Source organism: Dendrobates tinctorius, unplaced genomic scaffold, assembly GCF_039654945.1.
Source record: "Dendrobates tinctorius isolate UK_male_01 unplaced genomic scaffold, ASM3965494v1 ptg000107l, whole genome shotgun sequence".
NCBI lineage: Eukaryota > Metazoa > Chordata > Amphibia > Anura > Dendrobatidae > Dendrobates > Dendrobates tinctorius.
This window is the reverse complement of record NW_027361775.1, coordinates 31,379,560-31,400,998: the sequence shown is the minus strand read 5'-3', so window position 1 is coordinate 31,400,998 and position 21,439 is coordinate 31,379,560. Positions and strand designations below refer to the sequence as shown.

Below are 21,439 nucleotides of genomic sequence, written 5' to 3'. Positions count from 1 at the left end.
TGCCCTGCAGGTTCTGCAGACAGCATTATATTCTTCTTTAGATATGCCTCCCTCTTTCCATTTTATAAACATTTTTTTCTTTCTTTTTAGCATGTGCTTAAGTTCTGTGTTTATCCATCCTGGTTTCTTTAAATGCTTCCTATTCTTCCCTCTTTTCGGAATTGTTAACAATTGTGCTTTGAGAATTTCATTTTTCAAGATTTCCCATCCTTCCTGGACATTTTTGTCTTTAAGAATATCCAGCCATTGGATCCCTCCAATTATCTTTCTGAATCCCTTAAAATCTGCCTTTCTGAAATCTAACCTTGACGTCTGAGTCTTCACAGGTCTTCCTCCTCTAGTCATCCAAAATTCTAAAATAGCATGGTCGCTACCTCCTAGGGTCCCAGCCACTTTTACCTCCTCAACCATTTCCTCCCTGTTTATGAGGATTAGATCCAAGGTAGCAGTTCCCCTTGTTTTCTCCCCTACTTTTTGGAAGATAAAGTTGTCAGCAAGAAAGGATAAGAATTTCCTTGACCTGTTAGTTTTGCCTGAGAGAGATTCCCAACAAATGTCTGGATAGTTGAAATCTCCCATGACAACTATGTCATATTTTTTGGAGAACTTGGCCATTTGATGCATAAAGAGTTCATCCATATCTTCAGCTTGCACAGGCGGCCTGTAGTAAATGCCTAAAATGGTGTCCTTTCCATTGTTCTGTCCTTGTATTCTTACCCAAACAGTTTCCACAGAACACCCAGTCTCTGAAGCTTCAATCTCTGTGCAGATATACGCGTTTCTAACATACAATGCGACACCTCCTCCTCCGCGTTTATCAAGTCTGTTTCTTGCAAATAAGTTGTATCCTTCTAGTCTTGTATTCCAGTCATGTGTATTGTCCCACCAAGTTTCAGTGATTCCAATGACATCATATTTCTTTTCCTGAGTTAGTAGTTCCAAATCTCCTTGTTGCCCATGCTTTGTGCATTAGTATAGAAACATTTTATTTTGCGATTGGCTTCTCTTTCTCCAATATTTTTATTAATTAGATTCTTTTGTCTTTGTTCTTCCTTTCCACTTGTAATAGCAGAGTTCTCGATAGCATTTGTCAGGTGTATGGCTTTTTCTGGTCTTTTGCTTCCGTTCTCATGTTGTTCTAGTTTAAAGCTCTCCTTACAAGTGTAGCAAGACGACTTCCAAATGCATGTTTTCATACATTGCCCCATTATAATCCGCCACTGGCACAAGCGGTTAGTGAGAGGACGCGCCGACCCGTCTGCTTCCTCCCCAGCAGCACCTGACACATTCACAAGCAGAGAGACGTACACACACATCACGTGACCAGCGCGTCTGCCCTCTGCTCACCCCCTCGCCCCCGCTCCTCCCCCTCCCAGTGACATCACCCGTTTCCTGCACCCCACAGATTGAGCCGACAGACGGCATGAGAGAGGTGGCTCTTGTGCAGCGGTGATGTCATGCCCCGTAGCCCGGGGGAGGGAGGAAGAGGGTGGCTGCCTGACACCGAGCCAGAAAGGCAATGGCAATGGAACAAGAACTGGACTGCCGGAACTGCCAAGGTAACGAGTTCAGGAATGGTGCTGGAAGGTCAGAGGGACACCTGTCCACAGGTAAAAGTGTGGCCCGCACTTGTCAGTGTGAGCAGGGCCCTGGAGGACAAGCTTCGCTCTGGTGACACAAACTGTGCTGAACCTGCTGCCAGCCATGTAGTAGTGCCAGTGGCGGGTGATGCCCCGGGCAGTGCAAGTGCAGAGTGGGGGGCACAGAGGAGCATTGGGATGTGGTGCTGCCTGCCCCCTGTCCTGTGGAACCCTTTGCCCCATGGGACCCCCTATCTCCTACCTCATGGGGCCACCTGCCCTTGTGATGCCCCTGTCCCCTGTCCTGTGGGACCCCCTATCACTCTGATTCCCCTGCTCCCTGTCCTGTGGCACCCCCTGCCCCTGTGATGCTCCTGCTCTGTCCTGTGGCACCCCCTTCCCCTGTGATGCCCCTGCTCCCTGTCCTGTGGCACCTCTTTCCCCTGTGATGCCCCTGCTCCCTGTCCTGTGGCACCTCTTTCCCCTGTGATTCCCCTGCTCCCTGTCCTGTGGCACCCCCTTCCCCTGTGATGCCCCTGCTCCCTGTCCTGTGGCACCTCCTTCCCCTGTGATGCCCCTGCTCCCTGTCCTGTGGCACCCCCTTCCCTTGTGATGCCCCTGCCTCCTGTCCTGTGGCACCCCCTGCCCCTGTGATACCCCTGCTCCCTGTCCTGTGGCACCCCCTGCCCCTGTTCCCTGTCCTGTGGGACCCCCTGTCCCTGTGATACCCCTGCTCCCTGTCCTGTGGGGCCACATGCCCCTGTCATGTATGTTACCAGGCACTGATCTCCCGGGAGCACAATGGTCTCTGGTTCTGGAGGAGATCCCCCAGATCTATAGATCCATGCACATCGCTCATCCCCAGTACAAGTCTGTGATGGCTTCTGGGGTGATGGGTTGATGGGCCAGCTGTATTCTCCATGTGGCTAGCAGATCTTGTCTGTGGCCACTGATTGTGACACTGCTCACAGAGTTCCAGGCTTCAGTCATTGATTTGTCTGCTGGCGAAGTGAAATGCCTCTTTGGTGTGGGGATTCCTTCTCCCATCGTCTTCTCCCTGCGATATTAATGACCTGGTGATGCAGCAGCCGCCTGGCAGAAGTGCGGCATTTTTCGGATTAGATGTCCATTTCTTCTGTGGCTATTGTTTGCCCGTGGCTTGTCCTCATTATGTAAACCATCTCTGGGCACTGACCTCCATGACCCAGTCGCATGACCCCATCACATGACCCCGTCACATGATCGGGGGGGCCACAGAGTTTGAACAGCCCGGGGCCCTGGCTACCCTTAATCCACCCCTGTCCGAGCCCCTCCCGTCAGCTCCTAGATTACTTTGCCACCTGATTTCCAAACTTTCTATACTGTAACATTCCCACTCTCATCATGGGGGACTTTAACATTAGTGATCCCTTCTCCCCATCCACCACTCAGCTTTTATCTCTAATTTCCTTTATCAGTCTTTCACAACTTACTAACTCCACTACATGAAGACTGGAATGCACTGGATCTAATCTTCTCCCGGCTCTGCTTAGTGCATGATTTTACTAACTCCCCTCTTCTGTTCTCTGACCACAACCTTTCATTCTCTGTCAAGTACTGGAATACTGCTCATGACATTGTCACTTACCACATCTATAGTAATATATGTGCCAATAATACCAACAATCTTGTGAAGAATTTGCATCATTGGCCCCAATATCCATTCTCTCATATCACGACTCTGCGTTGAAACATTATTATAAAACACAACAAAGTGCCCTGAATGAAGCTGCACATCCTAGACATAAAACAACTCTGTACAGAGATGGCAGCAACCCAAACACGTCTTGTACAGTGCTACTCCAGGTGTGCCAAACATCTGTGCAGAAACTCTAATCTGGCCGAAGATTTCATCCATTATAAGTTTATGCTTAAAACATATATCTTTGTCCTTCACCTCTCGAATCTCGAAACAAATCTACTTCACCACACTCATCACCCCACTATCTAACAATCCTAAAGGACTCTTTGACACTTTTCATTCCCTCCTCGGTCCAAGAATGCAAGCCCCCACCACTCACCTAAGCGCTTACAATCTGACCAATTATTTCATATAAAAAATTTATCATATAGGGACAGGAAAGTTTCTCACAATACACTAATATCATGCGTTCTTTTCCTTCATGCACTTCAGTTACCAGGCTTTCTGCATCTTCTCGACCTACTACCTAAACCAGTGACCCTATTCCCTCACATCTCCTTCAGCCCCTTTCCCAGCTGAAACCACTCACCCAACTAAAATATTTAATCTTTTGCTCTCATCTAGTATCTTTCCTTCCTCCTTTAAACATGACAGCATACAGCCAAAACTTAAAAAAGCATCCCTTGAACAGAACTGTGCTGCTAATTACAGATCTGTCTCTAATCTTCCCTTCATCTCTAAACTCCTGGAACGTTTGGTCCACTCCCGTCAAATACATTATCTTTCAGATAATGCTCTTCTTGACCCTTTTCAATCTGGTTTCTGATCCTTACACTCAAATAAAACTGCCCTTACTAAAGTCTCTAAAGATCTACTAACAGCTCAATCTAATGTCACTACTCCTTGCTAGTTCTCCTGAATCTCTCTGCAGCATTTGATACTGTGGATCATCAGCTCCTCCTCAGTATGTTCTGCTCTATAGGATTTTGCTCTCTCTTCTTTTTCTTCCTACCTCTCTGACTGCTCGGACACTGTATCTTTGGCTGGCTTTTCTTCCTCCCCTTACCCTTACTGTTGGGGTTTCTCAGGGCTCAGTTCTAGGCAGCGTTCATAGCAATCCGGCAATGATAGCCACAGGGGTCTCCTGCAGACCCCGGGTTGTCATGCCAACCCATCATGGTCATGTGACACGGGCACCAATGGGAGGAATTAGTGACATGGTTCCGGCGCGATCACATTAAATGCTGCTGTTAGAGATTGACAGGTTAACAGCCGCTGGTGGATCGCGATTCCACCTGCGGCTGTTAGGTGCACATGTCAGCTGTTCAAAACAGTTGACATGTGCCGGTAAAGATGTTGTCCCAGCACCGGAGCCCACATCAAACGGAGGAAGACATGAGCAGTACCTGTACGGTGCATGTGAAGGGGTTAACCGTTCCTCTTAGGACATACGTTGCAGTCCGCTCACCATTCTGGCAGCTCGTCTCTGAACTTGCTCCAGTTTTTCAATGTCTTTTTTAAAGTGTGGTGACTAGAACTGGACACAGTATTCCAGATGCGGCCTGACCAAGGAGTAGTAGAGGGGGATAATTTCTTCACGTGATCTAGAATCTATGCTTCTCTTAATACATCCTACAACTGTGTTTGCCTTTTTTGCTGCTGCATCACACTGTTGCATCAATGAGAAGCCTGGTAGTGCAATAAGAGACTGCGCTGCTGTGGTAGAATTCAAGATATCTTTATTGCCAACGCGTTTCCTGAGCCAGTCCCAGCTCACTTCATCAGGGCATGTTACAGAAGATCATTGCAGGGGTATATATACATGAAAAAAAAGGGGGAGGCGCCAAGAATAGTGGGGTGACATGTCAGCATGGATACATATACATGAATCATACAAAACAATAAAACTTTATTACAACCATATTAAAAACGATGTTTAAAATGCCATAAAAAGAGTGTTGGTATAAAAAACGTGATTAAAAAATAAAAAGACACGGGGGGGATCACGAGGTAAAAGATTAAAAAATGGCTCTCAAGTCCTGGGGTGGATTAGAACTTGCCTCAGAGGATATAACTCATGGTATTAGTCCACTATGCTACATGTGAAACTGGACAGTAAGGAGAAAATGGTTAAAATCATGTGTAAATAGCTAAAACTAGTCTCAAATATCTTTTTTCTAGGTGGAGAAAAGAAAATAACAACAAGAAGAAACTCTATCGAATAGGTGATATAAAAATGGTTAAAAATTGAGTGTTAAGACTTAATTAAAAAAAAAAAATTCATGGGTGAAAAAAAAAATGCATAAAAAATTTTTTCTTTAAAAAATGAAGATGATGATATAAAGGAATTTAAAGGATAAGATATTAAAACACAGGGTCAAAATAAAATCAATAAAAAACATCATTGATGATATTAAGACCATTGGGCTCAATAGATTTGAGTTTGTAGATCCAAAAAACTTCCTTTCATGAATTTTCAGTAACCTGGAACAACATACAAAAAGACTGTATGCAGAGACTTTTAGCCTGCTTATGCAAAAAAAGAGCTCTCTTAGCTGAGGCTGCTGCCCAGAATGTTTTGGAAATATATTCTCAACTCCAGAATTTTGACAGTCATCCCTTATTCAGGAAGATCAAGTCTAGCATCTCTACATCTGCTCTAAAACTAGAACATGAACTTATTTTGAAGAAATCTAAAAAACTCAATAGGGACAGGGAGGATCCCTGCTCTGCACCTGAAGATCATGAGGATGATAGGGATTCCCCTACCATCCCCCAAGCTCCAAGACAGCTTAGAAAACCAAACTCCTACCCCACCTCACACAGGGGACCCTCTGATAGAGGCTCTGGGAGGGTATTCACTAATAGTAACAGAGGGAGGAATGTTCCTCAGCATAGGAACAGATCCAGAGAACCCCCTGCACTACTAAATCAAAATGCCAAACCTGCTCCCAAATCCAAACCCACTCTATCTGAATTAATGAGTGCAAATATTAGTTCCTTTCAAGAAACTGCCTCTAATAATGTTTTTTTCCCAACTATGGATCTAACCAGCACTACTGAAGTGGTGAACCTTATCAATGATGGAAGGAAATCTGCTTCCTTCCCACTCCCCTTCTTTAATTCTCCCTGTCCCTCTCCTACCCCTACCACATCTGCTCTAACAGTCCTTGATTGTCAGGAACCTGAAGCTTTTCCTGACACTCCAGACCTCTTGGATCTCTCTATCCATCCCACTGATGAGACCTTACCTTCTACCATTCCTGAAAAAATTGTAATAGACAACTCCACTGCAGGCTCTTCAGTTGCTGTCTCTTTTTTACCTGCAGCACTGAATCCTGCACAGAAAACACCCCAAAAAAAACAACATAACCCATTTTTTTCAAAAGGTCCAACAAAAACGAAAAAATCCTTTAGAGGATGCAGAGGAAAGGGAATTGAGAAAAAAAGGCAAAAACGATCATTAACACAATCTAAATCTAATATCTTCAACCTTTCCTCCCATGTTCTTTCCTCTGAAGAAATCAGTCTACTGAATAAAGGTTTGTCTTTTTGCCCCACGTCCAGGAGTGATGGATTTGATTTGTTTTTGGACACCCAAAGATTTATCAGGAAAATCACACTCCTCAGACACTTTGAGATAAAAAAAAAACTCTTCCTCCCACTAATGGGGTTAATTCTACTGATTCCTTCTTCCACTTGGATGTGAAAGGCAAATTCACCTTTTACCCGTGGAAAGTAAAGGCCACCATCTAGAAACTTTCTCTGATCTACTTCTAGACCAGTTGAAAGATCTAGATAAGGAGCATACCTCTATCAACAAAAATCTTACTAATAGGGAGCAGGCAGCATTGACTAAGCTTGAGAAAAACTGCAATATTATCATCAAATCTGCTGATAAAGGCGGTGGTATTGTAATACAGGACAGGAAAGACTATGTACAGGAATCCTACAGGATTTTTTCTGACACCAATTTTTATGAAAAACTCCCCCACAATCCCATCCCTTCCGCCACCATTGCTTAAAACCTTTTAATCAATGAAGCTTTTACTGAAGGAACCATCAATGATCAAGAGAAGAAATTTCTGGTCAATAAAAATCCATCCACTCCCTTCATTTATCATCTTCCTAAAATACATAAATCTACAACCAACCCCCCAGGTAGACCCATAATTTCTGGCATAGGGTCCCTTACAAGTAACTTGTCCTTTTTTATTGACCGAATAATGCAACATCATGTTCTCTTGTTACCCAGCCACCTGAAGGACTCCACTGAATTGATTAATCTGGTTCATGATGTGTTATGGAAAGACTCTTATTATTTTATTTCATTTGATGTATCTGCTTTATATACAAACATTGAACATGAGTTGGGTCTTGAATGTTTTAACAGGTTCCTTTTATCAGACATTCGTTTATCTGTTGCACAAAAAGCTTTTATCTACAAAGGGATGGATTTTATTTTGCATAATAACTTTTTTACTTTTTTGGGGGGAATTTTATCACCAGACACGTGGGACCGCTATGGGATCACGAGTAGCACCTATGTATGCAAATCTTTTTATGGGGGTCTTTGAACAAAATTTTATCACCAATGAGACTTTTAATAAAGGCATCATTTTATACAGAAGATACATTGATGACCTGTTCTTAATCTGGGACAATGGCGTTTTAGATGTGGGTGCTCTTATTTGTTCAATCCAGAATAATCCATGGAGCTTGACTTTTACCCCACATGTTAATAATCAGTCCATGGATTTTTTTAGACATCACATTTTTCATCAGGGATCCCAAGATTTGCAGTAAAACGTTTTTTAAAGAGGTGGATTCTAATAGTTATGTACATTTTAAGAGTGGACACTACAAAAAATGGCTTTTTAATATTGCTCACAATCAGTTCCAAAGGATAAGAAAGAACTGCACTAATGATGAGGATTTTAACACACAATCCGAGGTCCTGAGGGAAAGGTTCCTTGCTCAGAGGTATCCCAAAAAACTCATTAGTTCTACATGTGATAATGTTTTTAAAAATTTTAACCAGAATATTCTCCTCAGCAAATCTCTGACTAAACAAAAGAAAGATGATGCTGAACTCTTTAGAACAAATTTTATTACAACATTCAGTTCACAACAGAACAGGATAAGAGATGTTGTAAATAATTTATGGCCCATCATTAAGAAGGACCCCATACTTAATGGGGTCCTTCCAGACAAACCTGCTATCACCTTCCGAAAGGCCAGGTCATTAAAGAATATTCTGGCTCCAAGTAGACTTCTACCCCAGAAGCCTACTACCCATACCATTTCATCACCAGGGATTTATAAGTGTCACCGTTCTAATTGTGTTTGCTGTCATACCATTTCACACTGCGCGTCTGCGTTTGTCCACCCCATTACACTTGAAAAACTTCCCCTCAAATTCCACCTCACTTATCATTCCTCTCATGTTATATATGTCATTTCCTGTCCTTGTCCCAGATTGTATGTAGGTCGCACTACACAAGCACTACATTGTCGCATGAATTCACACCGTCACAATATCAAAATAGGCTTCCAAAAGCATGGACTTTCACGACACTTTGACACCACACACTCCAGAGATTTCAGTAAAGCCACCATTTATCCCATTGATCACATACCAGACCACATCCCCAATAGGTTTCAATCACTATGCAGAAAGGAAGTTTTTTGGATCTACAAACTCAAATCTATTGAGCCCAATGGTCTTAATATCATCAATGATGTTTTTTATTGATTTTATTTTGACCCTGTGTTTTAATATCTTATCCTTTCAATTCCTTTATATCATCATCTTCGTTTTTTAAAGAAAAAATTTTGTATGCATTTTTTTTTTTATTAAGTCTTAACACTCAATTTTTAACCATTTTTATATCACCTATTCCAGAGAGTTTCTTCTTGTTGTTCTTCTCTTTTCTCCACCTAGAAAAAAGATATTTGAGACTAGTTTTAGCTATTTACACATGATTTTAACCATTTTCTCCTTACTTTCCAGTTTCACATGTAGCACAGTGGACTAATACCATGAGTTATATCCTCTGAGGCAAGTTCTAATCCACCCCAGGACTTCAGAGCCATTTTTTAATCTTTTACCTCGTGATCCCCCCGTGTCTTTATATTTTTTAATCACGTTTTTTATACCAACACTCTTTTTATGGCATTTTAAACATCGTTTTTAATATGGTTGTAATAAAGTTTTATTGTTTTGTATGATTCATGTATATGTATCCATGCTGACGTGTCACCCCACTATTCTTGGGGCCTCCCCCTTTTTTTTTTATGTATATATACCCCTGCAATGATCTTCTGTAACGTGACCTGATGAAGTGAGCTGGGACTGGCTCAGGAAACGCGTTGGCAATAAAGATATCTTGAATTCTACCACAGCAGCGCAGTCTCTTATTGCACTACCAGCCGTCTCTTTGTACCAAGTCCTTGGACCTCGTGCAGACTGCTGCAGCTGTTTTATGCGATTACAGGTGTTGTGACTCTCACAACCCTATCAGGTTAGCCTAACACTTGGTGTGCACTCATCTACTTTCCATATAGACCTACGCATTGGAAGCGCCCTGTCTCCCCCTTTTCTTTTCACTGTTGCATCAATGGGAGCAAGATTATCCCCTTCCATTGTGGATATTTATATGTCCAAATGGGAAGAGACATACATTTTCTCAGAATCAAATCACTTCTCCTCACATATCAGGTGGTGCAGTGCAGTCATTACATTGACGATCTGCTACTGATATTGAATGGCCCTGTGACATTGGCTAAAGAATTAGTTTCATATATCAATCATAATGATATGAACCTTAATTTTACACAAAGCAACCGTTTTGGGCATATCTTTAACTCATGATTTTTCCATGGGTATTACCATCTCCCCCCTATAGAAAAGGCACAGTCACAAACTCTACTCTCATGGCCACATCCTGTCATTCCAAACGCATTATACAAAATATCTAATTTGGGGAATTTATCAGGATCCAAAGGAATTTCACCTCAGAGGTGAGATTGCAACAGGATCTCATACGGGTAGATCAAATACTTGAACATAGAAAATATCCTAATTGGAAGCTTCAGTAAACCCATAATATTGTGAATAATATAGACAGACAAGGCTTTTTCAACCAAAAAAATTGAACATTCAATAAAAATATTTATATTTTATTCATTTCCAATTACAGTCCCTAGGTCAATATTATAAGTAATATTATTAGACAAAACTTACCTACGCATTATCAGGACAAACAATTATAATAAATACTCTACCAACCTGTCAGATTTGATGCCAAAAAGTTCCAACTTTAGGGAGCCTATTGTCTCCCAGCTAGTTTCTTAACTCACAGACAAATTAAAAGAAAACCTGGTTACACACACAGGGTTTCTTTAAATGTGGCACACGATATGCCCATGTTGCAGACATACAGACAGTTTCTTCTTGTGTCACAGTAAAGAATTATAATATAAATAGTTTTATTAATTGTAATAATACATTTGTGGCATATTTAATTACGTGCGCTGCCCGTAATATGCAATACATGGGTTGCACCACAAGCCCGCTAAAAGAACTGCATACAATACTTTTCCAACAAACTGTTATCCAAATGTTCTGCAGCCTCGAGACATCTTTCCAAAGAAAAAACACAGAGAGATTACTCCCTGCAAAATTAAAGGCATTGATCAGGTTAGCAAACCTTTCTGAGGAGGAGACCATTAGAGGAAATTATTAAACCATGAGTGTTAGTGGATTTTCTCTCTACAGACCAGGTCGTCTCTGAATATGAATATTAACCAAACATTATGCGTAGGCGCCAGGAAAGGTCAGAGAGGTCTGGCTTCTGTGCACTGCAGGGCACCTGCGCAGAAGCTGCGACGGGAAGCAAAGAAGAGGACGTCACTGTTAGAAGATGGGAGGCACCGGATCGGACCGCGACACCCATTGGACCAAAACCGGACCGGGACCGCCCCTGGGTGAGTATAATCTAACTCGTTTTTCTTCCCTTTCAGGTTACATTGGTGGCTTATCTACAACATTACAGAATGCTGTAGATAAGCTCCTGATGGCGGTGCGCGCAGCTGATAGTCGAAAAATGGGGTGACAGATACCCTTTAAGAATTTTTGGCTTTTCTAATATTTTTCCACAATAATTAGTGATTTCATGAAGACCTGGATGCTGGAATTTTTCTCCAATGTTTGCAGCACTGCAAAGTTTCTCTGCTTTGATCTTTGTAACATGGGTGTGCTGACCTTCTCCTTTTTACCATTGATTTATGGAATAAATATTAAAACAATGGTTACTCTTTAAACTAATGACAACTGTTGCATGAGGAATTATTAACTTCATTTTTGACTCTTCAACTAATACCATTGACAATTTAATTGTATGATAAGTTTACTTAATTTCAGAAACTAAACGAATCTGTATCGTTTATACTGGAAATGTGCACAAAAAAGAATGAAATTCAAAAACGGACATAAAAACATTTTTACTAGAAAACCTTGGATAAGCCGACATAGGGAAAAGTATCCATTGTGAGTTCATTTTCTTCCCCCGACTTCCCTTCCAGCTGACCACTTAAGATTCGAGTGGCTGTGACTGTGGGCATCCCCATGCCTGTTTAGAGAGATGTAGAAAACACAATGATATTGTTTCTGGTGCATTTGCTTGTGAGTTTTTTTTTTCTTATAATTTTAATTTAAATAATTATTTATCAACTGGTTTTCTTTAAGTATTTAAAATTTTAAACTATACAACTTGTGAGTAGAGATGAGCGACTTTGCCTTTTTTAGGGTCGAGTCGGGTTTCATGAAACCCGACTTTCTCAAATGTCGAGTCGAACGAAATCGGCCGACTATAGGGAAAAGTCGTGAAAAGTCGTGAAACACGAAACCCAATGCAAGTCAATGGGGAGAAAAGTCGGCAGTGAGTGGAGGACTGTAAACACACCTGGCATGAATTTTAACCCTAGAGGCGGTGAAATCTCTCTCTCTCTTCTCCCTCTCCCTCTCTCTCACTCTTTCTCCCACTCCCACTCCAGCTACGCTCCCACTACGCTAACCTCCGCTTCTCTCATTGGCTGAAAAAAGTCACGTGCAAGCATTCGGCGAAACCCGACTTTGGCGCTTGGGTCGCCGACCGCATGGCCGACTTCACACTGTGGTTGGGTTTCGTTTCATGAAACCCGACTTTGGCGAAAGTCGGCGACTTTTGAATCTGACCGACCTGTTTCGCTCAACTCTACTTGTGAGCAAAATTTCAAACATCCACTTATGTCCCACTTTCAGCACCAGTCCCAAAAACTCCACATCAAACTCCTTCTCTATGAATCACCTGGAACATAGTGTAATAGGGTCACTGGCATGGTATATGAGGGGAGATATGTGTCATGAAGATTGCTTTCTTCTGTGATCTAGAACTCATATGTTTCTCTTCAGCATTCTAGGTGCTGAAGGAGTTAATCAGCCACGTTATGGGATGGGTTTGTAGGTGAGTAGGTAAGAGATGGGCGGGATGCCTACTCACCATATCTCCACCTCAAGGGTGTGACTGGGATGTTAAATGTACAGCCACTGTTTTTTTTCTGTGTTGTGGTTTGGAGAGGAAAGACTCCAAAGGCTGGGGTCACACTTGCAAGTGCAATGCGAGAACCTCGCATGAGTCTCTCGCCTCAATATCTGGCACTGCGCCAATGGTTCAGACCGGAGCGTTCAGCTGCATAGAAAGACATGCAGCTGCACACTCTGGTCCCGAGTGCCGGCAGCAGTGTCGGGTATTGAGGCGAGAGACTCGCGCAAGTTTCTCGCATTGCACTCGCAAGTGTGACCCCGGCCAAACGGTGGCTCCAGGTGGAGCTGAAGACCCATGGTGATCTTAGCGGGTGAATCCCTCAGACATATGGACTTTGCTATACGTTATCTATTTGTTTTGCCATTATGCCAGAAAGGCCATATTTACTTTGCTGAACCCTGCTATGGTTTATGCTGTTCCACAATAAACCAGCCGGTGATTAACCATATGAAGCGTTCCTCTGTCTACCTTTGGAAGCAGCTGAGTGAGTCAACCCCTCACAATAGAAAGATGCTAGTTAAGCTAATGAAATTATCCAGTCAGCCAGTCCACATCAAACACAGCAACATACAAATTATTTTAATTGTAAAAATATCTACTTAAAATAATCAATAATGCTAACTTGCGTACATTTTAATTTAAATGGTTTAATTAGTAGATAGATGTTCCATCAGCCAGCATATTATAGAGCTATGCTCTCCTAGATCCTAGAATTAAACATGACATCAAGGGCTATAGAACTCCATTGACGATGGTTCGTAGCTGGGTCTTCCAACATGACAAGGACCCAAAACACACAACCAGGGCAACTAAGGAGTGGCTCTGTAAAGCATTTCAAGGTCCTTCGCTGTCCCCGATGGGGCTCACAATCTAAATTCCCTACCAGTATATCTTTGGATAGTGGGAGGAAACCGAAGTACCCGGAGGAAACCCACGCAAACACGGGGAGAACATACAAACTCCTTGCAGATGTTATCCTTGTCCTGGAGTGGACTAGCCAGTCTCCAGACCTGAACCCAATAGAAAATCTTTGTAAGGAGCTGAAACTCAATGTTGCCCAGTGACAGCCCTGTAACCTGAAAGATTTGGAGAGGATCTGTTTCAAGGAGTGGGACAAAATCCTTGCTGCAGTGTGTGCAAACTTGGTCAACAACTACAGGAAACGTCTGACCAAAGGTTTATGTACCAAATATTAAGTTCTGCTTTTCTATTGCATCAGATACTTATTTCATGCAATAAAATGCAAAATCGTTATTTTTTAATGTGGTAGTCAATTCAAAAGGATACTGTATACTGCTCTGGGTCACAGCTGCTCCCCTGCTCCTGCTGCCCACACAAATATGGTTATTGCATATTGATCATTACAATGTGTAACAGCAATATCTCACTCTCACATGCTATTCTTCCTTTACCAGTTGCAACGAGAAATGACTTTTCCAAGTAGTTCTACTCAATAACTAGAGAACCAATCAACACATCATCTTCAAACATACTTGAAAATTGTCTTGAAATATCTGGAAGCCTGCCAAAAAAAGGAATACCTCCTAGAGTCCAGGAAAAATTGTCAAAGTACCCCAGCATTGTCTTAAATGTCTGGGAGCTTCATTGAAAAGGGGAGACCTTACAACGGAACAAACTGTCAATATGCCTAAAGGTACTGTCACACTTAGCGATGTACCAGCGATCCCGACCAGCGATATGACGCGGTCAGGATCGCTGGTACATCGCTAAGTGGTCGCTAGTGAGCTGCCACACAGGCAGATCTCACCAGCGACATCGCTGGGGACGGGGGTCGCTACTTACCTGTCACACCAGGCGATCCTGCGTCCTCCCGCTCAGCTCCACGCGTCGCTCGTCGTCACAGCAGGAAGCGCCGCAGGAAGCTGACGACGAGAAACAGTCCAGCCTGTTCTCGCGCGATCAGCGATAAGCAGCGGGGGAGCCGGTCATAGGTAAGTATCAGACATAGCGATATCGCTATAACGTCACTAGTTATAGCGATATTGCTAGCGATATCTCTTAGTGTGACATGCCCTTAAGAGAAGCCAAAATTTTCAGAAAGGGAGCGTAACATACTCTGTGGACAGAGACAAGATTAAGCATTGTGGGAAGGTCTGGGGGTCTAGGGTCTGGAACAAAAATGATGCTTGATGCTTAATTTCCTTATATAACAATCTCACCATCTCCTAGGAAGAGAAGCAGATTCCGGGCTCGGTGCTTTATTGGTTTTAATTTTTCAGCTTCCTTAATCATAGAAGACATTTTATCATTCCAGAACTCTATAGTGTTCTCATCCCCTATAAAAGTATAAAGAATGAAATCATAATGACGTTCTCTGTTATCTCTTATCATTGAGTTCATTGCAGTGTTATACTTTATATGACAATTTTTTATTACTATTAATCAATATGGAAGTAATAAATTGTTATTCATGCAAATTACCACTTAGGGTGTATCCACATCTGAAAGAGTTACATGGGAATTTGTCATGAACTGTGCTGCGAATTCATCATGGATTTCAGCATATGCATGGCAAAGGGTAAAATCCAGAAGAGAAATATACAAACTGAGGATTTTTAAATCTGAAATTTCCACCCAAAATGGACATTGATTATTTCAAATATTTTAATGCATTGCTAAAAACTTGCATACAAACTGCCTAATCTCCTCATTACCATAGCTCCCAAATTTGCTATCCATTGATACAATGTATGAATCAGTAGCATAGCTCCAGGGGGGGGCAGAGGGGGCCATTGCCCCGGGGCCAGTCACATGCAGGGGCCCACTGGGAGACATGGCCCCTTTTGTCATTTGGCCGTGTCTGATGTGTCAGGAAGAGAGCAGCACAATGCCAGCTCCCCAATCTGGCAGACTCTGCACAGTGGCAGGTTGCAGAGCCTGTCTGTGCAGTGTACAGTGCTGCTGTCTCACCAGGGGAGCTGCTTGCTGGCCAGCAGCAGCTGCAGTTTCTGCAGTGCAGGCTCTGATTGTCTCAGCCACACTGGGTCCTAGTGCCCTCTGTGTGCATTAAACTGGACACTTCCTGGTCCTGCCTCAGTTACTGCCTGCAAGCTTCATCCTTAAGTGGGGATGGAATTTATTACATTTATTCAGCTTAGGCAAGTCATGGTCACTGTGGGATGAATGTGAGAGGATGGGGGTAATGTGAGGGAGGGGGGACAGAGCACTGTGGGTGAATGTGAGAGGATGGGGGTATTGTGGGGAGGGGGGATAGAGCAAGGGGACAGGGCATGGGTGGTGAATGTGAGAGGATGGGGATATTGTGGGGGAGTGGGTACAGGGCCCTGGGGGTGAATGTGAGAGGATGGAGGTATTGTTGGGGAGAGGGGACAGGGCACGGGGGTGAATGTGAGAGAATGGGGTATTGTGAAGCAGGGGAGACAGGGCATGTGGAGTGAATGTGAGAGGATGGGGATATTGTGGGGGAGGGGGTACAGAGGACTGGGGGTGAGTGAGAAAGGATGGGGGTATTATGGGGGAGGGGGGACAGTGCACAGGGGTGAATGTGAGTGGATGGGGGTATTGTGAGGCAGGGGGACAGGGCACAGGGGGTGAATGTGAGAGAATGTGGTATTGTGAGGCAGGAGGGGCAGGGCACAGGGGTGAATATGAGAGGATGAGGGTGTTGTGAGGCAGGGGGGACAGGGCACAGGGGGTGAATGTGAGGATGGGGTGTTGTGAGTCAGCGGGGACAGGGCACAGGTGGTGAATGTGAGAGAATAGGGGTATTGTGAGGCAGTGGGGACATGTCACGGGGGTGAATGTGAGAGGATTGGGGTATTGTGAGGTGGGGAAAGGGAACTGGGGGTGAATGTGAGAGGATGGGGGATTGTGGGGAAGGAGGGACAGAACATTGTGGGTGAATGTGAGAGGATGGGGGTATTGTGGGGAGGGGGACAGGTCACTGGGAGTGAATGTGAGAGGATGGGGGTATTGCGGGGGAGGGAGACAGGTCACTGGGGTGAATGTGAGAGGATGGGGTATTGTGCAGTAGGGGGTACAGAGCACTGAGGGGTGCATGTGAGAGGATGGACTGTTGGGGTGTGGGAGGGGGACAGGGGGGAGATAGGGGGCTTTTTACTTGTGAGCTCATTACTACTTTAATACTAGATTAATATTTCAGTATTTGTATAACAAGGTATATCAAGGGCACAGACAGATGGCCGTATAACTCATGTGAGGATTGCACCACAAACTTCGGACAGGCCGGTACTGCTCCTGACATGAGCGTGATGGATTACTATGCAGCTGTCACACTCAGGTGTGGAGAGCTGACAGTCAATTCGAGGATTGCAATGCGATCCTCGCATGAGAAATACATCAGTCTGTATTAGCACAGTTCTAGTTTGAATTAAAAATAAAAATCATCCTTAAATCTGAATATCTAGTTCCATCATCATCGTTCAGGAGTGTATATTGCTGGGAAAACATTCACCAAGAGGTGAAAAGTTTCTATGTTTTCTATTGTTTTATTTTTTGATTACTTTGTTTTTACTTTTTTTGTTTTATTCCCCCTGCTCTCCTCTCTGCTGTTTATTTTTTTATGGTTCCAGAGATATGGGCCTCTTAACTTAATGATAATTGTTATGGTTTAACAAGCGGGCGTTGTTCATAGGGTAATTTTGCAGAGCAACATAAAAGTTACCAATCCAGGGAATTCGGGGAGCCAAGTTCCATCGATAAAGACTATAAAGAGTAGTACTAAATAAAAACGCCCAAATCATACCATATGGTGGATTTAAAAAAGAAACAATGCAATACAGCGGGGAGCATGGAATGAGATAAAAGCGAAACCTGGATACTTTGACCTGGTGACAGTCAATTTCATCAGTTGCTTCTCTGGCTGCGTTCTCATCTGAGGAGGTGATAAAATAGGTGCATATACAACAGATTGGGGACGCAGTCAGGTGGGAAAATCACTTAACCACCATATTGAGAGCTATGGTCACAACAACCTTTCCATTAGTGGTTTACGCACCGCAGAGAAGACATTACATGATTTGTCAGTAGATAAAACACACAGACAATACTTGGTGAGCTAAATACATCAGCAGCAGCTGTACAGATCTCTAGGCCAGTTAGGTGCAGTGTTTCATTCAGCATTCCAAGCTATTCTTAAGACTGGAATGAATCCACTTTTCTGAGAGCAGGACTAGCTATGTACTGATTTCCAGCCTCTGAAAGCACATATAAAACCATATAATAGATTCACTTTCCCTGTTAGTTACTTGCCCCTGCAATGCTTGTTCAAAATGTATCAAAATACTTAAAGTACCATTCCATATTTTTTCTTATTTCGCCACTGGATAAATATCAGTAACATACAGTTTACATGTCCCAGCAGAATTTTTGCTTTCTTGGCCTTTTTTCAGAGAATATGAATGATAACACCAGAACTTTTTCTCCACTCATGGTTAGTGATTTGGGTGAATCCATTTATTGTCAAAATGCTGTGTTTTCTCTTTTTAAATCATAATATCAACTAAAAACATCCAAATGACCCTGATCAAAAGTTCACATACCCCATTTCTAAATACCATGTATTGCCCCCTATAACATCAATGACTGCGTGAAGTCTTTTGTGGTAGCTGTGGATGAGGTTCTTTATTTTCTCAGATGGTAAAGCTGCCCACTCTTCTTGGCAAAAGCTTACAGTTCCTGTAAATTCCTGGGCTGTCTAGCATGAACTGCGCGCTTGAAATCTCCAATGAATGGCTCAATGATACTGAAGTCACGAGACTGAGATGGCCACTTCAGAACCTTCACTTTGTTCTGCTGTAGCCAATGACAGGTCAATTTAGTCTTGTGGTTTGGATCATTGTCATGTTGGAACATCCAAGTACATCCCATGCACAGGTTCCAGGCTGATGATTACAAATTTGCCTCCAGTGTTTGCTAATAGCATACTGCATTCATCTTTCCTTCAACTTTGACCAAGTTTCCTGTGCCTTTGTAGCTCACACATCCCCAAAACATCAGCGATCCACCTACATGCTTTACAATAGAAATGGTGTTCCTTTCATCATAGGCCTTGTTGACCTGTCTTCAAATGTAACGTTTATGGTTGTGGCCAAAAAGTTAAATTTTGGTCTCATCACTCTAAATTACCTTGTTCCAGAAGTTCTAAGGCTTGTCTCTGTGATGTTTTGCGTATTGTAGGTGAGATACTTTGTGGAATTTGCACAGTAATGGCTTTCTTCTGGCAACTTGACCATGCAGCCCATTTTTCTTCAAGTGCCTCCTTATTGTGCATCTTGAAACAGCCACATCGCTAGTTTTCAGAGAATCCAGTATTTCATCCAGTATGTTATTTGTGAGTTTTTCTTTGCATCCCAATTAATTTACCTGGCAATTGTGGAAGAAATTTTTTGGGGTCTAACTAACCGTAGTATTGTATTTACAGAGCCCCTGATTTTCCATTTGTTAGTCACAGTTTGAACGCTGCAGACTGGCATTATCAATTCCTTGGATATCTTTTTGTATCCCTTTCCTGTTTTATACAGTTCAACTACCTTTTCCCATAGATCCATTGAGAATTACTTATGCCTTTTTGATGATGAAATTAAAATTAAAAAAAATTGTAAAGCTAACACAGTACTTTAGTTAAATTAAAGGGTTATTATTGTGCTCATAAATGGTTAAAAATGGTTAAAAAAAATTTGCAAAAACCTCTTTGCATTTTAATTGTTATTAAACATCCTCTCTGTTCTGAGAAACAGAAGGATTTTTTAATTTTATTGTTCACTTTTTCCTGCTTAATGAGTAGGTTACTGGCCACTGCTGCATTCTAGCATGCGCAGTGCTTACACGTTCTTTCTAATAGAAATTGTAAGTGTTGCTTTGAAGTTGTCCAGATAGCTGGATACGGCCAAATCTGCTTGCAGCACCAAAAAGTACAGAGTTGGACCAGTGGCGCAATATGCTGCATTGCAAACTTTCAATTAAGCAGGGGTGCAAGATGAAGTTGAAAAGCAAGGGAGCAGTGCGCTCCTGCAGAAGAGGTTAAGAAAACCGTTTTAAGTTTGGTAGTTAAGCTGCATACTACTGCGAACTGTATAAAGTAGATAATAAAATATGTCCACCATGCCTAAAACCCATACTATATATGTTCCTAATGATAAGTGGTGGCTATAAAATAGAATACAGTTTCCTTCTCACCTGGAATGGAAGCAGAGAATGTCGTGGACATGACACTGATCAATATTCCCAGTTTCACACTTGTAAGAGCCATAGTTTTACTCTTCATGATTCTTCTTAGCTGCCAAACTTGTAAAATGAACAGATCCTTCAGTGGGACTGAGTGTTTTTCCCAGGTCTACGTAGAATGTGATGCCAACTTGAGTAATCTCTTTTTTATAACCTGATCTTTAACTGATAAGTCATTGGCACTCCCATTCTGAAATATTTTATTGAAGGGATTTATCTCTGGAAATTGTGCCAAATTGCTTAATTAAAAGATGTCATTGTGTGAAAAGCTTTAAAGAGAACTTGTCATGCTTTCTTCTCTACCTGGGGGCAGCAAACAGAAATGACAAAAACACTGATTCCAGCAGTTAGTCACTTTATTTTTTTATAGTGGTAGTAGTAGTCATACATTTATTTAACAGATGCAGAACATAAGTCCTATTGGTGCAATGCATGCTCTATGGTATTTTAGATACTCCTGAGCTGTGAGTTCTCCCACTATTTACTACTGATTGACACACAGTATACAGAGTAAGCTGTCAATCAAAGGTGAATGGATATTAGGTACTCCATAACTCAGAGAAAAAGGTCCTCTAAACTGTACATTGAGTTAGAAGGGTCAGTATTTTACGTATTTTCTTAAAATATGGACATCTAATAATTCCCTTTGTTCCCTTTCAGGTATTCAGAGAAACATATTTCTTTTTGTTGTATGTCTATTGAAGATACATTGATAGGGCAATCAATGCCACTAACAGGTTTCTCATCACTTTGAAGTGAGTTTGTAAAATTACTTGGCTGTGTGTGCAGCTCATTGTTATACCCAGTCCAATCAAGGAGATCAGATCACAATCACGACATGGAAACTGTTTTAATGAAATTCAAATGAGTGGGCACCATCCAGCTATATCTAAACAGTATACTAATGCAGGGATCACCACATGCAAGTAAATTGAATCAATAAACAAAAGAAGAAAAAGGACTATGCATACTGTATATGTGGGATCACCACGCATGAAGCAGTTATTAGAAAATATAAATTTTTATTTATTTGCACAAAAGCAGCAAAAAACACCACACATTAAAAACAATTAAAAACAATCTAATCAGCATGTACACCGCTGGCTGCAGAATATAATGGCACTTAATATAAATCAATCAAGCTATTAATAAAGCTTCATATGATACAGACAATGCAATTATTATATATATTATTAATTATTGTAACTCTGTAGTAATATAATGTACTGAATGCATAACAAGCCAGAAGGAAAAACAATCGATAATCCCTGATAAGAACCCTGCAGTGTTTGGTGAATACCTGATGGAAAAAGGTAGGGAAAAACCTGGGTAATAAGTAGAGCTCCTCATGGAGTGAAATCACT

General features: G+C 42.2%; 1 protein-coding gene across 1 annotated transcript in view; it reads right to left on the bottom strand.

Annotated features, from left to right (window-relative positions):
• Positions 1-20,193, bottom strand: part of LOC141100697 (intestinal-type alkaline phosphatase-like) — a 62,196-nt gene extending 42,003 nt beyond the window's left edge. The window contains exons 1-3 of the mRNA XM_073589332.1: positions 20,028-20,193; positions 15,029-15,145; positions 11,779-11,894 (exon numbers count right to left, since the gene is read on the bottom strand). Coding sequence (XP_073445433.1) covers positions 11,779-11,894; positions 15,029-15,145; positions 20,028-20,115 — 321 coding nt within the window. The 5' untranslated portion in view covers positions 20,116-20,193. The remainder of the gene's footprint in view (positions 1-11,778; positions 11,895-15,028; positions 15,146-20,027) is intronic.
• Positions 20,194-21,439: the final 1,246 nt, after the last annotated feature.